Source organism: Drosophila montana, unplaced genomic scaffold (genome assembly GCF_035044405.1).
Source record: "Drosophila montana isolate Dmon_TW-CO22-7 unplaced genomic scaffold, ASM3504440v1 contig_3833_1, whole genome shotgun sequence".
Taxonomy (NCBI): Eukaryota; Metazoa; Arthropoda; class Insecta; order Diptera; family Drosophilidae; genus Drosophila; species Drosophila montana.
The window spans coordinates 1,183,536-1,202,474 of NW_026998704.1; the positions used below are offsets into that span (position 1 = coordinate 1,183,536).

General features: G+C 43.1%; 7 protein-coding genes across 8 annotated transcripts; 4 read left to right on the forward strand and 3 right to left on the reverse strand.

The window, feature by feature from the left end:
* Nucleotides 1-1,343: 1,343 nt before the first annotated feature.
* Fa2h (Fatty acid 2-hydroxylase) lies at nt 1,344-8,279 on the forward strand. Of its 2 annotated transcripts, none has more exons than XM_064696030.1 (4): nt 1,344-1,586; nt 4,931-5,298; nt 7,379-7,606; nt 7,666-8,279. In XM_064696030.1, the coding sequence occupies exons 2-4, from the start codon at nt 4,954-4,956 to the stop codon at nt 8,161-8,163; spliced, it is 1,071 nt and encodes a 356-aa protein (XP_064552100.1). In that variant the 5' UTR covers nt 1,344-1,586; nt 4,931-4,953; the 3' UTR covers nt 8,164-8,279. The 2 variants fall into 2 exon arrangements, with proteins under 2 accessions (XP_064552100.1, XP_064552101.1); XM_064696031.1 differs by having other exon boundaries at nt 4,936-5,298.
* Nucleotides 5,366-7,222, reverse strand: LOC135437927 (uncharacterized). The gene is made up of 5 exons (XM_064696028.1): nt 7,030-7,222; nt 6,493-6,955; nt 6,116-6,417; nt 5,896-6,054; nt 5,366-5,832 (listed from the first exon to the last, which is right to left on the reverse strand). Exons 1-5 carry the CDS (start codon nt 7,085-7,087, stop codon nt 5,660-5,662), a joined length of 1,155 nt encoding a protein of 384 aa, XP_064552098.1. The 5' UTR covers nt 7,088-7,222; the 3' UTR covers nt 5,366-5,659.
* A 174-nt stretch (nt 8,280-8,453) lies between the features above and the next one.
* On the forward strand, nt 8,454-9,578 carry kappaB-Ras. Its single transcript, XM_064696032.1, has 2 exons — nt 8,454-8,634; nt 8,707-9,578. Exons 1-2 carry the CDS (start codon nt 8,521-8,523, stop codon nt 9,220-9,222), a joined length of 630 nt encoding a protein of 209 aa, XP_064552102.1. The 5' UTR covers nt 8,454-8,520; the 3' UTR covers nt 9,223-9,578.
* A 42-nt stretch (nt 9,579-9,620) lies between these two features.
* On the forward strand, nt 9,621-10,293 carry LOC135437931 (phospholipase A2 large subunit). Its single transcript, XM_064696034.1, has 2 exons — nt 9,621-9,856; nt 9,912-10,293. Exons 1-2 carry the CDS (start codon nt 9,621-9,623, stop codon nt 10,168-10,170), a joined length of 495 nt encoding a protein of 164 aa, XP_064552104.1. The 3' UTR covers nt 10,171-10,293.
* On the reverse strand, nt 10,195-10,965 carry sPLA2 (secretory Phospholipase A2). The gene is made up of 2 exons (XM_064696033.1): nt 10,625-10,965; nt 10,195-10,565 (listed from the first exon to the last, which is right to left on the reverse strand). The coding sequence occupies exons 1-2, from the start codon at nt 10,924-10,926 to the stop codon at nt 10,304-10,306; spliced, it is 564 nt and encodes a 187-aa protein (XP_064552103.1). The 5' UTR covers nt 10,927-10,965; the 3' UTR covers nt 10,195-10,303.
* Nucleotides 10,966-11,079: 114 nt separating this feature from the next.
* On the reverse strand, nt 11,080-13,392 carry LOC135437926 (nucleolar protein 9). Its single transcript, XM_064696027.1, has 2 exons — nt 13,028-13,392; nt 11,080-12,969 (listed from the first exon to the last, which is right to left on the reverse strand). Exons 1-2 carry the CDS (start codon nt 13,215-13,217, stop codon nt 11,153-11,155), a joined length of 2,007 nt encoding a protein of 668 aa, XP_064552097.1. The 5' UTR covers nt 13,218-13,392; the 3' UTR covers nt 11,080-11,152.
* On the forward strand, nt 13,378-18,182 carry Cap-D2 (CAP-D2 condensin subunit). The gene is made up of 6 exons (XM_064696026.1): nt 13,378-13,550; nt 13,651-14,122; nt 14,185-15,080; nt 15,168-15,309; nt 15,371-15,458; nt 15,522-18,182. Exons 1-6 carry the CDS (start codon nt 13,424-13,426, stop codon nt 18,060-18,062), a joined length of 4,266 nt encoding a protein of 1,421 aa, XP_064552096.1. The 5' UTR covers nt 13,378-13,423; the 3' UTR covers nt 18,063-18,182.
* The last annotated feature ends 757 nt before the right edge of the window (nt 18,183-18,939 follow it).

Sequence of the window (18,939 nt, forward strand, 5' to 3'; positions counted from 1 at the left end):
ACAAGTGCATAATATTTGGTTGACAATAGAGAATTTTAATACCCTGACATGGGAATCTAATGAAAATTCTATTATTTCTTTTTGCAATGAGCTGCTTAAGAAACTAATGTACCGCCATTGTGTAGTGAAGTAATTACTTATCACAGGAAATTACAATCATTAGAGCGTATAGTTATATATACTATATTTATATATAGTTTTAAGGGCAATAGCTTAAAGGAAACTCAGGCATAATCCTCTACCAAGGAGCAATTGGCCTCGGCAGCAACCAATCCTCGAAATGCTCCTCTAGATACTTGGCACATTGCATCAGCGCTCCGTTTGGGTCCCAACTGCATGTGCTCCATGTGCATCCTCCTTCCATAACATTGACCACCGGCTGATAGGCCATGTTGGCATTCCCTGGATCCAAATTGACAACCGTTGCAGTACGTCGTCTTGCCTGAGCCAGATGGCCCAATAATCAGCTGGCCATAGCGAGGATTTTCTACTCTCGATTGTGGTAATATAATAATATTAAAAACTCGTATACAATTTACTTTCATAAGGCTGCAAACCGTCCTTAAATCGAACCGATTTATCTCCGTAATTTCAATTATAGATTTAACATTTTACGCACCTTCAACCAGATGCGCTTAATTAGTTTTCCAGCAGAATATATTTGGATTTTTGAAAATATTACAGTTACATTTATTTGTTTTTAGTACTGTGAGAATATACAAAAATTAAATCTCGAAAAAATTGAAGATCATAAATAATATAATCAAAGGAACTTAACCAACGGACCCTTTTTTGTATATTTTAGCACGTGACAATCTACCTCTGAGTCATTCGGAATAATCAAAGCTATACAAGAATCTCCATGTCACTAATCAGTAATCAAACGATTTAATAGAACACAATAGTTCTTATCAGACAAGGAATCTTGATAATTGTGACTCAACTCTGTGCTGCTCGAGAGTACGCTAGGTCTGCCGCTTACCAAGAATCTCTAGGAGCCTTAGTTTCCGAATTACACGTGTAAATATAACTACACTTTCTCTAAAGGGTTTATTATTGAGTTTATGTCGTAAAGTAATAATAGACTTTAGCCATATCGGGCACTTGAACAAGATTGTACAGCTGATAAGGCACAGTACAATAGTTGTACGCATGTGAGAGCGTGCTCCATGTGATAAACGGTTAATCTTATTTTCGGCGCGTTTATCTGGTGGTAAAGCTTCCACTATGCTCAGCGCTGTTGAGGCAGCGCCGTCGCCGTCGCCGTCAGCGTCGCAGTCGCAGTCGACGCTGTTCCTTCCAACCGTTAGGCGCTCTTTTTCAATTTCAATTTCAGTTGCGAGTTGCTTTGCGTTGCGTGCGGTCGGCTTCTTCGTTCGTGTTCGTGTTCGTGTTGAGAACAAATTACGTATACGACGCGGCTGCAATTTGTGAAGAGCCGAAAGACGCGCTTGATTCGCTAGAAATCGCACCTCCTTTCGGCCTTTGCTAAATAATTAATTGTTATCGCTCGGCCTGTACAGAAATTCGTCTTGATCCTATATTCGCTTTGATTTTCCCCTCGATAAGTCAACGGCGTGACAAAGGTTTGTCCATTCGTGTTTACCTGCAATTGCAATATTCTCTACAATTTTTCCTAGTTTCCGCGGTTTTTTTTTTTAAACTATTTTCTAATTTTAACTAATACGATTCATCCACACTAGTGGATGTTACCCGGCTTTTACTGGCCAGCTTATTTTACTTAAATTATTTTCCACGATTTAAAATGGATACTTGAAAATGTGTGAAAGGTCGCTTGGAATAAAATTTAACGTTCACTTTTAATCATTTTATTATAGAGGTTATAATAATAATATTATTAATACTAAAAAACGAGTGCAAAAATAGTAAATATTAGTATTAATATAATATCTAACCTTGTCATAAATGTAGAAATTTATTTTAACACTTGCGCGATATAAGAAATGAAAAAAAACCCCTCTATATCGCAGATAAACAAATTGTTACAACTAACTCGAAGAGATAACGTTCATCGATAAGATTGAGCATGTAAAACATTGCGATTCCATAAAATTGGGACAAACACGTCACAAAGTAACAGCTTGTCAGCACGGACGAGTTGACGGGTCTGAAATGCTTCAGCTGGTAGACCCGTCAGATAGACCTGTAGGGCGGGCGGGGCGGGGCGGGGCGAGTCGGGTCGGGTCTGTAGCCAGCCAAAGCCAAAGAACAGATATGACAAAAACGAAAACCGAAAACCAAATAAAGCCATAAATACTGAAGATAAGCATTCATATAAGGTACTATATAAATACGAGTAAATAGATAGTTCCCGTATGCCTATCATTCAATATTATGGCAAAGAATACAATCGCGTGAGTCAGAGTACGGCTATATCGGGTCCTAACCTATCTGAACGGTACGGTACACCTTGCCCATGTTTAGTATGGGGCTTATCAAAGACTTTGACAAACGACCGACCGAGGCCTCTGGCCGGGACCCGGCATTAACATGCCACTATCAGCGATATAGCGATACGTGATAAGTTGCAAGTCTCTTTACTTAACACAAATACCAACTATATGTTTAGTCGTCGTTCTTTTTTTGTTCTTTTCTTTTATGAAAGAGTTAACTTGTTTGGCGTTACGTTCCAATTGTCGCGTACACATAGCTCAAATCAGAGCCAGCAGAATGAATGGAAATTCATCTCAATGCATTTGTATATTCGAATTGATGTTGAGGTCAATATCAGGCACTCTTGTGCAGTCGTCTGAAAACAACATCTGCTATATAGATATATATTTCGAGGAATGCGATATGCATATTGAAGCATACGTGGACTGGCCTGGGCCCGGCACTGCCTTTGCCATATTCCATATACTCTGTGGGAACGAGTACATTGAAATTGGCAGCAGCTTGCAATATTTCTCATGCGCCATTAACAGTAATTACTAATCAAATTGAACCTATTATTACATAGAGCAATTACGTACATTGCAGGAATTTTAATACTTGCGAATGCAAGGACTATCAACAATATGCATATATACAAAGTACGCAAATGTAGACAGTATGATATAGTATGTATAGGACCTGTATAGGAATGATTTATATTTTAATGAATGTGCGATTCAATCAAGGGTCGAACTGCCATGTTACAATCTAGAGGGTCTTGCCATGGACAAGATTTTCTCTATTTACATGTAGAAATTACTTTTCTGGTACGACCAAAATTCCACCTTTGACCAAATAAATAAGATTAATAAATTCGATCCGTTTCGATCGGATGAAAAACATAGGAATTTCATAAAAAGAGTTTTTCGAGCATTTTCATAAGGGTCTCAGATCCTTGAATATCTGTTTTTACCCGTGCGAGCAGAACTTGAAACTTTGCCCAGACAAGCTCTGATCCCCAATTTCCGCAATTATTCTTAAGGTGTGAATCATGTCTGAAATGCATTTTCGAAACATTCTTTCAAATTAATTTAAGCCTGATCGGATGCTAATTTAATGTAATTTATTTATTATTTAAATTTACATTTTTTATTAGTTTTAAGAGTACAGTTGAAGGCCGCAAATGCATTTTCATTAGAATTTCTTTCAAAATTTTTGAAATTTTCTCAAGAATTTTTTTCAACAATTAATTTTAAGCCGATTCTAGTTATATGCAAGAGTAGTACAATAAGGAAAGCATTGAAAGTGAGAGACTAGTTTGCTTAGAAAAAGACAGACGGATAGACGGGCAAGGCTTTATCAATATTTATACTTTATGGTGTTGGAGGTGCTGGAGGTTTAACATAAATAAGGGTCGAGGAAATATCCAGTAAAAATATTTAAGCGCACACTCGACAAATTTCTGTCCTCAGATTACCGAATACTTTTCGCCAGAACAGTCAGAGGCTGCAATCATTGCCCCCGCTTCCTCCAAGGCTTGCCACAATCCATGCAAGCCTTTTGCTGACTCGGACGAAACTCGAGTTCAGCCTGAAAACCCAGTTGCAGTCGAATTGCAGATTCCACTCGCATCCATCTACATTTGCAGCAGCCAAAGTTTGCCAGACGACTCTTCGTGTGCGGGCTCATAATTGCTGAGTTTTAGACAAGAAGAAAAAAGACAAACCAATTTTTTTTGGTGAATATCTGCATAAAGCAATAAGATAAATGCAAATTTAACGACCGATTCTTCCTATAATAGCTATATGATATGGTGGTTAGCTTTGGTCAAGATCTCATAAAATAAGTTCACAATATATGTAAACTTTTACCAGATCAAATTTGTTTCAAAAGAGCACATTTTATTTTGAGCTTTTGGATCGAGTCAAGTTATAGAGAATATATCATCCATATGAAAGAATATCGCTAAAAGTTGTATGCACTTTTTGCTCAGCGCAGTTCAAATTTCATAGGTCCCCACAGGTATTGCTCAATATTGTCCGAAATGATTATGAACAAGCCATAAACTGATTGCTATTGATAGAATTTTATATAACAAAATGGTTGAAGAAAATCATGGCCCAATAAAATAACCACGCGATTAAAAGAGACCCATTATGTTTAGTTTTATCTTATCTTTAAGTTACGCTTTCATCGACTTTTAATGCTTGCCTCACATTTATAATCTAGGCAGAAGGAACACTGTCTGCAGTTCAAATTGAATAAAACTGCAGTTTTGTTCAAGTAAAAAGAGTATTAATAAAACCATAGGAATTCATTTATGCAGTACCTATTCCAAAGTCAATAAAAATAATGCATTTTGGGGGAGCACTACATAATTTAGCTATCGACTGCTGTTGACAATTACAGATGATCAGAAAATAAATTACAACTGGTGCATTAGTTACAAGTATTCAATTAAAAAGTTAAGAATCTACTACAATATATGGCTATGTACAAATACTAATAATTGTTTCATGAACTATTTGCGTTGCAGTAGAGAATTGAAAGCTTATCAAAATGGATGCCCTCAACCAGACGGAGCAAAATAATAAATTCATAGTGAAATATCGGCAGCAGTATTATGATCTGTCCGAGTTTATGCACAAACATCCAGGCGGAATAAGCAGCCTAAAGGGACTCAGTCAGACAGATATGACATCTCGTTTTATGAAGGCACCGCCGCATTCCGATGCAGCCATGTACCTGATGAGAGAGTACAAGGTGAGCGCACAGGATCACGAAAGTGATAAAAGGACAAATGAGAGGCGTACGGATAAGTTGGCAGAGAATGGAGTTGAACTGCTGGAACAACCACAAAAATCGGAGGACAGCAACAACAATCAATTGGATGAAAGCATGGAGGTGAGTGTACGAAAGATAATTAAGCATGTTTGCTGGTTGGTCTTCAGTTTTCTCTTGAAAATCCAAATTTCTCCTTCACTCTAGCTTTTTATTTTATTTTTTTTATATTTTTTAGTTTAGTGTCTGGAGTTGACATTCTAGTTATTTCATATTTTTTTTACATTTTTTTGATGCTCATTTAAAAAATATAAATACTATGAACTCATAAAAGACTAGGCTTGGTCCAAATGCTCCAATAGTCATATAGTTGGGAATATTGTTCAAAGCGATATTTCCTGTTGGTAGAAACCGTTCGATTTTCTATTTGAATGAGTGGGAGATTCTTTTTGTTTCATTTAACATTAACGAAATTTTGCATGCCTTAGAGATTTCGCGATTTGGCTGCTCTCACATACACCTTAGGCTTAGAGTAAACGCGTATTTCGTCCTCGACAACGGTCAGTTCCTTATCGATCTCAGCCTTACGAGAACGCACGCGTAGTGTCTGCGCGGTCATGGGCATGTGGTTTAGCTCACTAATGAGCGTATCAAAGCCTACAAGTGAAATATGAAAATGTATAATAAATGCTGGTGTATGTAAAATTGGTTGCAACTTACGCTGCTTGGCGGTAGCTAACGCAGCCAGGCGGTCCGGCTCACTCAGCAATACATGACCGCGTGGGCAGTCCGGATCGCGTGAATCTATAAGTTCTTGAGCCTCAGCTTTTTCGCGCTTCTCCTTTTCCAAATAGCGCGGTAGGCGTAGATCATCGCGTGCTGTAAAAGCATCACGCAGTTAGCCAACTAGATGCACAGATTATTTACTTGTTATACTCACAGCCCAGCTTGTATTCGCGACGCTTTGATTTGGTCGTAGCATTTGAAGCAATTGTTTCGCGACTGCGAGCACTCAGCGGTGCTTCTTCGTCAGTATGATCGAGACCTAAATTTTCCATCTCTGGCATTGGCATTGTTTCGTTGTCATCTATATCAAGAAGGCTGTGTTTGGAGCGTGCCGACAGCGGCTGCTCATCGTCATTGAATTGACTGTAGCTTCCGTAGTTGTCATCGTAGTCGAGGTCAGGAGCAATGCATAGCTTGCGTTCCCCGCTTAAAACTGTCTTGCTATCAATGTTGCACCTACACATATAGATGTGTTCGGAAATTTAGTTCAATTCGATTGCTATATGCTGGCTTTAATGAGAAGGTACTAACTTTTTAAGTGCATTGGTAAGGTAAAGCTCATCCTTTATGTCCTCTGTCTGTATGCCAATGCTTGTGGAGCTGCGTTCGGCATTACATGACTGACAGCGGCTCGATGATGGCTGAACCGGCTGCGGTTTTGGGAGAACCTTTTTCTCCTTTTGAATTTCGTGTTTTTCGGGGTGTGCGCAAGACTCGTGTTCGTCCGGTTGTGGTTTGTCCAGGAACTGCTGCGAACGCGAGTTGCTTTGGCTGCGCAATAAACACACCTCTTCATCAACATTCCTTGAAAACAATCTTTCAGTTTCGCACTTCTTCGACTCACGTTCACGTGCCTCGGACGGAGTGCGAAGTAGTGGCGGCATCCATTTCGGACGCACTGGTTCCTTGGCAGCAAGCTTCTCTGTAGTTGCCTTTTCTAGGGAACGTAGGCTCTTTTTGTTTTCCTTTAGAAAATTACGTCCCGGTGTGACGCCTACAAGAAAACGAATGCCAATCGTGTAAACATTTCTTTTTGGTTGCCATGGCTGTTTGAAAAAATATACTTACGCGGCACCGAAAACATGCCCTTTAATGTTGGTATTGGGCGTATTGTGGTGTTCGACATTTTTTTTGCTGAATGTGGCCTAACCACAATACGTCTAATCTGTGTTGAAGAATTTATAAGGAATTTAAATATTGCCGTGTTCTGCAGCTTACAAAAACGGAATGAAATCAGCCAACCTGTTCAAATGTCAGCTTTGAAGTAAAACCAACCAGCTGCTCGAGACGCCAACGTTTGATGGTTTTGAATATATCGATAGGTCGATGATAGAGTCGAAATGAGCGCTGCCACTGTTCAAAAGTATCGACAAATTGATAATATCGTTAAAACGGTTTTTCTTTTTCTAATTGTCAGCACCTCGTGGACTGGTCGAAAGCTATGCTGCCCCAAATTTCAAAAATAACTAAATATTACGACGAATGGGTACATAAACCAGTAGACAGACCCCTGCGCTTGTTCGGTCCTTGGTATTTGGAAATGTGCACGAAGACCCCATGGTGGGTTGTGCCAATGTTCTGGATCCCAGCGATTATTGCCTGCGGCTGGCCAGAGTTCCAAGCGAACTCGCACAATATGAAAGAAGTAAGTTTAAACAACACATACGTCAACACACATTTACTTAACGGTATCCTTACAATTAGATTGCAACCTTCCTCAGCCATCTGCTCTTTGGGGTGATATTTTGGACGCTGCTGGAGTATACATTGCACCGATGGGTCTTTCATGTAAAGTTGACAAGCGACAGTGGACCTTGGCTGTGCACCCTTCACTTTATGATACACGGACTGCATCACAAGGTCCCATTTGATCCGATGCGTCTTGTTTTTCCTCCATTGCCTGGAGTTGTGCTTGCTACTATTATTTATACACCACTGAGTTTTCTTCTACAAAATAACCATCCGCGTTTGGTACTAACGGGTGCTTTAATAGGTTATTTATGCTATGACATGATACATTATTATTTGCATTACGGTAATCCATCGGCGGGTCATCATTTATATCATATGAAGAGGTATCATTATCAGCATCACTTTGCTCATCAAGATCTCGGATATGGTATTAGCAGTCCCATTTGGGATATTGTTTTTAAGACACGTATAAATTTACGAAAATTAAGATACCAATTACGATGGTCGTAGTGGCCAAGTTACATTTTGCTACATATATAAGAACAAATTTGTAATGTAGGTTAAGAAAAAGTAAGATGACAATTTTGTAAAACTTTAAGAAAAAATATATATTTAAATAATAACATGATGTTGTGTATAATAATCAATTTACACTGAGTAAATGGTTTGATGGTTTACTTCTTGATAATTCAAAATAGAATTATTTTAGCGCCTCGACGAGCACAGTAATGCAGTTAATTTTTTATCGATAGATGGGCTATCGATATGCAGAAAATCCACGTACAGAGAATGGTGGCAACGCTAATCGCAGATTGAGAAAGTGTAGTCAACACCTATTTATTTACTTTATTGTTTTATTTTATAAAAATGCTTAATGCAAAAATTGGTAAGGTTGGCAAGGTGTTGGTGTGTGGCATGAAAAATGTGGGAAAAACAGCACTCATCGAGCAGTTGGTTTATGGAAATATCAACGCCGATACTGTAAGTTGGCCGCAAATACTCTGTGTTTGTTCCTAGTTACCAATACAACAACAAAAATTTAACTACTCTTAGGAACTGCATCCAACAATTGAGGATATATATGTAGCAAGCGTGGACACTGGACGTGGTGGCGCCCGGGAAATACTACGCATCTACGATACAGCTGGTTTACAAGGTGAACAAGCGGCTCAGCTGCCGCGTCATTATCTGCAATTTCCAGATGCCTTTGTGCTAGTCTATGATCCCACTGATCCACGCAGCTTGGATATGTTGGCAGACATCAAGACAGATATAGACAAGCATAAAGAGAAGAAAGAAGTGCCTGTAATTGTATTAGCCAATGTCCGAGCGCGCAGCAAAAAGGACACGCCACCCGGCACGCCAAATCCTGTGGAATCGATAATGGATCGGGCCAATAATTGGTGTCAACGAGAACGCATTAAACATTACACAGTCAATGTTATGGAACGCCCCTCGCTGTACGAGCCCTTCACAATGCTGTGTGCCCGTCTTCATCCGCCACAAACGAAGAGCACCTTCCCACAGCTGCGCCAGGTGATGCAGAATCGACAGAAGAGCGAGGTTTAGCAAGTGCAATCTACTTTGTTCCATATGTGTATTTAGAGAGTATATACACATATGGAATGCAATTATAATTTAGAATAGAATTGACGAAGGAAATGACTAATGTGGAATTCTGCGAGTATTACCCGCCCCATTGAGTCTATTACTCTTATTAATAGGCTGATCAAAGCCGTTGCTCATGCAAATGTATAAAGTGTACTAAGTATAGATTACTGTGAACTATCTGTAGAATTCATCACATTTAGCAATTAAGCCTAATCAGCATTCAAACTACGTCAGAGACAACCCATTTGAACTTTGAAGCAACAGTGCCTGGTATATTTCAATTAAAATTCGGAGAGCTGCGACGGCTTACAGTATTCCCCCCCGAGATCAGTATAAATTTGACCCTCGAATAGAACATGCGCGCCAAGAATTTCGTTGTTGCCTTGGCGGCGATGCTAGCCAGCGTGCATGGTCTGGGCATAACAGTGCCCGGTACCAAATGGTGTGGCCCCGGCAATATAGCTGACAACTATAACGATCTGGGCAGTGAAATGGAGCTAGACATGTGCTGTCGGGCACATGACCACTGTGAGGAGAAGATTTCGCCCAACACACAAAAATACGGTCTGACCAATGACGGTTTCTTTCCCATGTGAGTGCAAAAAGACGAGAAGCACTCATCGATGTTAACCGATAGATATCCACAGTTTCTCCTGTGCCTGTGAATCAGCTTTTCGCCTGTGCCTCAACTCGCTGCACAACATGGAGTCCGCCGCTTTGGGTCATATATATTTCGGCACTAGAAATGTGTGCTTCGCTTATGGGCCGCCCATAATTTCCTGTCAGGAGCAGCAGTGGGACCACTTCATGAAGCGTTGCCTAACTTACGAGGAGGATGTATCTCAGCCCGGACGCTGGCAATTCTATGACCTGGCATTCTACACGCACCCCAGCGAGGAGAAGTAACAGTTCGATTATTTTAAGCCGCAATTGCGCGATAAGCTTATATATTTACGTATGGCAGACAGACATACGAGCAGACTCGGATTTCTACGCATAATATTAAATAAAACATTATTAATGATTAAAGCTCTCAGGGTCAAGATTTCTTTGTCGCCGCAATCGTATAGAATGGCATGTCGTAGAATTGCCACAGGCGGGCCGCTCTCTTGTTCACAGTATACCGAATGCATCGCCTGCGTATTGTGCCTAGCTGGTACTCCTTGCATCCGGTGGTGGGGTAGCCTTGGGCAAAACACTTGCTCCGCGTGGTATAGTAGATGCGACCCAAGGTGTTCGATGTCATGCTGTTTACGGCCTGCAGGCAGTTAATGAACTGCTGTTCGCAGCTGCACTTTAGTCTGGAAAAACCCAAAAAGGTCACAGACGCGCGGGATATTGATTTTTCCGCGGCACTTACATGGGAAACCAGTCGGTGTTGTTGGGCAGGCCATGAAGCGAGCTGTGCGATTCGATAATCTCCTCGCAGTGATCATGAGCACGACAACATTTATCGGTTTCACGCTCCCGGCCCAGATCTCCGTAGTTGGCCGCCGTATTACCCGGTCCACACCACTTAGTGCCGGGCGCTGTAATGCCTGTGTGCACGACCGGAGGCAGCGCCTGATTGTAAATGTCTTCATCCTCAAAAATGGCCTCGTCTCCAAACGCAAATGAGGCTCCAATAAACGAGAAGAACAGCAGCAAATGCACTGCTCGCATGATGATACGTTGCCGTTGAATTCAAATGTGAAACTGAGCTATCAGCTGCTTTAAGATTGACTCGGCCAGCCGCTCAGCTGATTAGCGTAGCTGATAAGAATTCGAATAATATTTCATGAAGGTCCTTATGCCTAGAATATGTTATACAATGCATAGTGAATTAAAGTTGTTTTATTACGTACATACTAAGTAGTATATATATTTGTTTTAGTGTAGATCTGACACGTTAGCTAAGTATATCCTTAAATAACTCGTTGGCTGTCTTCGCAGGGCGTTTTTTCGTCTGCGCTGGCTTCTCCTGCTCCAGCTGCTGACCCAGACTGGCCAGCCACTGACTAGGCGACAGTTTGTAGGTCTCCAAACGATATTTGGAGTGGATAAGGCTGCCATATGGTGAGCCTTTTAACATGTTGATCTTAGAGCTCAATTCCTTAGCCATACGCAGCTTTTGTGCTTCTTGTGCAGCCTTGAAGCATTGCTCCATGACGCGTGAACCATGCCTGGTGATAGCCAGGTCCACATAGAAGCCATCTAGCTGGCGGATAAGACGCTCTCGTGATTTCTCTCCAATGTATTTGCTCTGCAAGAAGGCATCGACAATGTGCGAGCCATTTGGTGTGTTAAGGATTTGCGCCAGCTGCACAGCAGGCAGCTCCAGAATGCAGTTGACTAGGAAGATGGGCTTATTGAACTGAAGCATATGCTGTACTATTAGCGATCCATGTAGATGCACAAATGCGGACTGATCGTCGGCGATAAGCTCATGGGGCTTCAGTTTAACAAGACAGTTAAAGAACATCTTGGATTTATCCTTGTCGCCAGCCACATGTAAGGCGGCCTGAAGTGCTGCTATCATCTGAGCCTGCTTGGCGCCCAAGCGCAGGCAGGCAGCGCTCAGGGCAGACACCACGCCTGTTAGACCCGTTTTCAGCAGGTGCTCAATCTGCGGCTGTAACTCATCGAAGACAGACTCAAAGTCGGGCACCTCTTTCAAGTGCTGTAGCAGACGCTGCACGGCAAAGTTGGTTTGTTGCTGTAGGGCCAGGTGAGCTACGCGACCGCTAAAAAGCATGGCATAAAGTTGAGTCAACAGCTTTCCACCTGCCACAGTCAAAAGAGTTTCAAGAAGTATAACAGCGCACTGGTAATGGAAGACTTTGGGCAGCACGATCTTAGCTTTAACATTATCGTCTTCGGTTGCTGGTGTCACCGCCTTTTCATTAGTGGCGGGCTCGTCACCCTCGTCGTCTATTTCAATTTTGAGGTCCTTCGGCTTGTCTTCATCGTCAGCATTAGTCGCATCGTCCGGTTTCAGCAAGCTTTCCATTAATATTTTTTTGCCAAAATGCTTCAACATGTTCTTATCGACCACACTAAGAGATAAGCATATAACACCCAATAGTGCAGAGGAGTGTTCCTGGTAGGGAAAGTCCGCAAACTGAGGCCACATTTCCAGGCGCTGTGGATACTCCTTCATGACCTCAGGCCATTCTTCGGGCACCGTGTAAAGTTTGCGATGCTTGGCCAGCTCGGCGCCGCCCTTCACGAAAGCAATTTTGGGCACATGGATGCCAACAAGGCAGAGTATAGCTGTTCGCATGATGTGTGTGGCGCATGCATCCCACACAAAATCCTCCAGATTGTTAAGCATGAATTTCGAGATGCGTAAAACAAATTGGCGACACTGTTCACGATGCTCCTCGCTAAATTCGGTCTCCAAATTGTACTGCTCCTCGACCTGCGCGGCATCGGGCTTGGCTTTCTTGGCTGGGTCGGAAAGATCGTCTTCTGACGGTTCCCGAGCTGCTGTCTGTCCCAATCCTCGCAGAAATGCTATTTCCACCATTTTTTGCAGCACATGCGATGCAAACGGGTCGGAACACATGGGACGCAGGCTGTCGCCGAATTTGGTAAAAAACCGTTCAAGCTGTGGAGCGTCCACAAATCCAATTAGAGACTCAAGCGCCTTGGAGACAACTTGATTGGCGGCCAAGTCGATTTCATGGTCCTTTGTCTGCTCGAACACGTTATTCGCCATATTGACTATAGAAACATCAAAACTACTGTAGATTTTGACAGCATTTAAGCAATTGCCACTTACCTCGCTCTTCCACATCTTCGAGACCTGCCTTCATGGCATCCAAGATGTTTATAAAATAGTTGAACTGCTCACCATCAATATGAGAGCCGCGCCCAAAAATACCCTGCTTGGCAAAGCCTTTTGCATTGCGCATAAATTTCTTTCCCTTCTTCTTGGGCCTTTTACGTTTGCCACTGTTTTCAGTTTGCATGATCGTCTATTATGTTGCTATTTAGTACAAACCAAAACTCAATTACAACGTGCGCCGCACAACACGCGTTCCGATAGGACAATTAGATGTGCAGCCGATTGTAATCGTTGCGTGGCGTTGCCAGACTGTCAACGTTTGTTTTTATCACGCGTCCATCGCTAATAACTACAACAACAAGCGTCGCTTTTCAAGCAAACGGTTTTAAAATGGAGGAAACGCACGATTTTCAGTTTATTTTACCAATGAAAAACAATGATTTACTTAATTCACGCGGCGATCAGTACTATGTACAACAGATATACACTCCCAGCGAAATACCAGAGCAATTACTTGGTAAGCGGACTGTTACTTTTTGTATGCGCAGCAGCGCGCCTGTAATTCAAACAATCACGTACAGTAAAACAAACGCTAACTCGAATCCGTTTATTTGCAGCATGTAAAAATAAAGTGCATCAGCGTGATCCATTCTATATATTCGAGCACTTTGATACGTACTACTCGATAATAGAAAACACCGCTAACGATGCCGCTGCCATACGCAATCTTATGCGTGCCTTTGACTTATTGTACCTTACTGTGGACAGATTGGGCGGGCAGCTAATGCCGCTGCTAACAAGCAGCGAGCCGCCGTCATCGCAGGATCGTGTGCGCTATCTGAATCTCACGAAAATGACCCTGTACTTATTTGTCAACGTAGTGAAGCGCATTGACGTCATTGTCCAACAGGTGCTGCGGGACCAGCAGTTGAACCAGCAGAAAAAGCGCGCCAAACAAGGCGAGGTGCTGGAACAGTATCCCGATTGGGATGTAAAGCGAGGCAAGTTTCTGGTGCAGCTTTATAATGTCTTGCAGTGTCCTCTAGAGAAGCTCTGGAATCCTCCTGTAGCCGAGGAAAGCTTTGTAACGTAAGTATAAGATATCTCCCAGTTAAATGATGATTTTTTTAAACAGCAGCTCCCTATTACAGCATGTTGTGTGATATTAGTTATCGCACTTTGGAATTGGTGCCTCCTCGGCCGGACAACCGGCATATCATTGACACGCTCTTTCAAATCTTTGGCATCGCGATCAAACGGTATAATCATGCAATAACCTTTCCGGCTCGGATACTGCAAATTCTGCGGAGTACTGAGCATGCTGCAACAGCCGTAGCGAGTGGCATTTTATTGCTACACGAAGAATACGGCATTTCCACAGTCTTCTCGATACTGATGAAGGATATTGTCGAGGCCCTCACTCTCGACACTTCTGATACCGCGATCTCGCGTAACTTTTCTAACTTTCTTGCCGAGTTCTCGGGCATTGCACCCAAGCTGATGATACCACATCTTTCTAAGCTAGGCGATGAAATGCTGGACTGCGAGTCCCATGTGTTGCGCAACTGTGTACTGCAGATCATGGGTGATGCTGTTGTAGGCGAACTTACCTCTGAAGAGCTCGATGATGATATGAAGGAGGCGCGCAACGAGTTTCTCGATAATCTGCTATCCCATGTTAACGACATATCCGCTCATGTGCGCTCCAAGGTGTTGCACATTTGGCATCATCTGAAGGAGCAGCATGCAATACCGCTGAGTTTTTTAATCAAGGTGCTGCGCGAGGCAGTGTGTCGGCTAGAGGATAAAAGTTCCTTGGTGCGTAAGTCAGCCATACAGCTGATAAAAGCTTTTCTCGAAAACAATCCGTATTCTGGAAAATTAACTCTAGAGGAGCTTATTAAGAAGCACGAGAAGGAAGTTGAAGTTATGGAACAGTTGGACGAAGTGTTAGCTGAAGAGCGCAATCAGTTGAAAAAGCTCGACGAGCAATGGGAAGCCATAACACCAGAGTTGTTGCCCATTATTGAGGAAAACTTGCGTGTTGGTAAGTACGCTTTTTGAACCTCAGACGCCATATGCATACTCGCAATTGAATTGATATCATTTCACTGACCTTATTCTTTATTCTTAGCTCCAGAGATGCAGTTCGACAAGGAGGAAGAGTACGAGCAGCTGGTGCAAAAGATATTGCCGCTTCTTTTGGAAAAAAACTACAAGGAGGCCACAGTACTAGTGCGCAAAGCAGACTATGCGGCGGGCAATCATGATCTTAGGTGGACATTTGATAGCTCCTAATTAAATACATCTAAAGTCTATTATAATCTTTATCCACAGCCAACTGCTGAAGCCAGAGGAGCGTTGTGTTTATATTTTAGCGCTATTTAAAACCTTTCTCTCCCTTGCCAATGGCTGCAAGGACAGCGTAAGTGCCAAAGCTTTTATAAAAATATGCAGTACAGCTAATACCTGTCTTTTGTTTATCTAGAGCGAGGAAATGCAGAAGCAAATAAAAACTGTTGAGTTTCTCAAGGATAGCATAGAGTTCTCGCATGTGGCGACCTCCGCCATGCCAAAAATACTCGAAATGCTGCTGTCTAAGACGAATACAGACGTCTTCGAGGCAGTCGATCTTTTCACTACAGGCTACCTCTTTGGTATTCACGGCACCCTGACGGGCATGCAGCGCATGTTGAATCTGGTGTGGTCCTCAGATAAGGAGAAACGGGATGCAGTATCCAATGCGTATCGCAAGGTGCTTTTTACCACGGATAAGACAGAACGTGCGCATGCCATTAAGGTTGTGCAAAATCTATCCAAATTCCTCTCAGAGGTTGAGTACGGGCACTACACGGCCATGGAAACGCTGATGGGCGAGTGGGTGGCCAGCGAGGATATTGATGCGCTCATCATTCAAGTGCTATTCGAACGATTTACGCTCAAGCTGGAGGGCACCACAAAAGATGAGGCCCGTTTGGCTCTGCAGCTGCTCATTATGGCCTCACAGGCAAAATCAACTATAGCCTCAGCCAATCGTGCCCTCATCGAAGATATTGCGACAGGAGAGCGTGTGAGACAGGATCCTCGCATCTATACCAGCTGCTTACAACTTCTGGTCAACAGCATCGATGCGAACAACAACAGCAAGTACTATAAACGTTGCGCCAGCGATGCCAAATTCGTGCAGCAAATTACGAGCCTGTTTCTGAACTTTTTCTTCCATCCCCAATTGCCTGACTTTGATGCATTGGCCATGAGCCTGTTCGAGTACTATTACCGCATGTGCCAGGCGCCGGATGAGCTGGCTCAGAATATTGTGAGCGAGCTTATTGGACGCTTCAATGACCACTGGCTGGTAGTAGCAGAGCCTGAGGAGCCACCGCAAACGCAGACTACAGACATTCCATACTCACAGCCGCTGCCCATGTCTCAGACTCTAACACAGACCCAGACACAATCTAAAGCTGTTGAAGAACAACAGGCGCGAATACCCGTTTATTTGGTTTCAAGGTTTGTGTTTTGCGTTGGCTACATGACCATCAAGGAGATGATATTTCTGGACATGGATGTCTACAACAACATGAAGTACCGTGAAGAGCTGACCGCCCTCGAAGAGAAGAAGAACAAAAAGGACGCTGTGAACGCACTCCGCCGCCAGACCATGAATGTCTCGGCAATGGAGGTGCGCAAGCGTTTGTCGGGTGTAGCCGCGGAGCCGCAGCAAGAGCCCGACGACGATTTAGTGGGTGCCACGGCAGAGGATAACATCGCCGAGGAAATCAATGCCATCTGTGAGGACATGCTGTTGTATGAGCCGAATGCGCTCATGTCAAAGATCTATCCAATTATAATTGATATATGCAAGCGGCCTGGCGAGTATCGGGATCAGCAACTGCAGCAGGCTGCCACCCTAACACTGGCGCGCCTGATGACGGTCTCGTCCAAGTTCTGCGAGTCGAACATGTCCTTCCTCATGAATATCCTTAATATGACTAAAAATTTGAAGATCAAGTGTAACACTGTGGTGGGCCTCTCGGATCTGACATTCCGTTTTCCGAACATAATTGAGCCCTGGACCGGCCACTTTTACTCTCAGCTGCATGAGGAGGACACCGAGCTCCGCCTGACCGCTGTCAAGATGCTTTCTCATCTAATCCTGCACGAAATGATACGCGTCAAGGGACAGATAGCCGACCTTGCTCTGTGCATTGTCGACGAAAGCGACGAGATCCGAAATATTACACAACAGTTCTTCAAGGAGATTGCCAACAAATCGAATATACTGTACAACGTGCTGCCCGACATTATCTCCAAGTTAGGCGACATTAATCTTCACCTGGAGGAGGATAAATACCGCACAATTATGCGCTATATACTGGGGCTCATACAAAAGGATCGCCAAATCGAGACGCTGGTGGAGAAGCTGTGTCTGCGGTTCCCGGTCACTCGCGTGGAACGTCAGTGGCGCGACATTGCCTACTGCCTGGGCCTGCTGAGCTATAACGAAAGATCGATTAAGAAGCTAATCGACAACGTGCAACATTTCCGTGACAAGGTGCAGGTGGATGAGGTCTACCAGTCCTTCAAGCTCATTATCAGCAATACTTCCAAGTTGGCCAAGCCGGAGCTCAAAGCCGTCGTCACAGAGTTTGAGACGCGCCTTAACGAATGCCTGCAGGTCGTCGAACCAGGCACGAGTTCCCAGTCCGAAAAAGGTCCCAACGAAACGCGTGCCAACAAGACCAAGACCGCGAAACCAACTAACAAACAACGTGGACGCGGAACACGCGCGGCCGGCAGCAACAGGCGTGGACGGAATGCGCGGCAGGAGAGCAGCTCCGAGCAGGACAACTCCGAGGACGACAGCTCCGACAGTGATGAGGCGCCCATCGCGCCTCGTCAGCAAGCGCAGAAAAAACAACAACAGCGTGGAAAGAACACAGCTCGTTCGTCTGGCTCCAGCGAAGAGTCCGAGCAGGAAACAATCCAGCGCAACAGAAATCAGAGCTCTCGGCGAGCGCGTAAATGATATCATCTGAAAGTTGTGCTAATATTTTATACTTTTATTATATTTTTAAACCTAACTTATATCAAGTCTATAAAGTGGCCTCATGGAGCTCTCAAATACATGCCTTTGCATTTACCTTCAGATCTAAGCTTCTTTTTGTCAAGATAAAATGTTGACAGGCGCTGACAGATTAGGAGATGCGAGTAACAGGAATACACACCCACACACACACACAGAGGCACACATATACACTCTAATCTGCTTTGTAGCAATTCACAAATGTTCATTGAGTCCCGTTGGACTATGGCTCTATTCTCTGCTCTCTATTCTCTGTTCTCTGTTTTGAAGATCGTTTAATTGTAATCTCCTTATATTGTCACTTTCGTGGAAGCAGCTCAGCAGCCGTCGAGGTGCATGTTTTGCTCTGGATGAGGTCCAGCTTGGCTTTTGGACCAGGTACTCGTCACATTCTTTGGCATTTAAGAGGAAAGTGATTTGTGCGCATATAAAGAGAGGATTTTAACGTATTGTCCACAATTATTATTGAAGTCAAAATTTAGAAAATCAATAATTATAATTGCGAACTTGACCTTAATGTGAAAAAGGGGCGTGATTCCTATTTGTCGAAAGAATTGTTAATCGTTTACAGGGAAAGGAATAATAAAGGTGAAATAGGCTAAAAAAAAGTGTCCACATTCTATATAAGATGTGTGGGACAAACTCTTATACGAAATCCATATTTATCGATTGCATGAAAAAAGGGTGAGCCTTGGATGATTTGAAATAGAAGGACCTGTCCTGCTGATCGATAATATATGTACTTCATAGGTTATACACTCTGCCCAAGCCATTACACCCTTACACCAATTTCGATGTGCACAGGGTATAATTATAATTA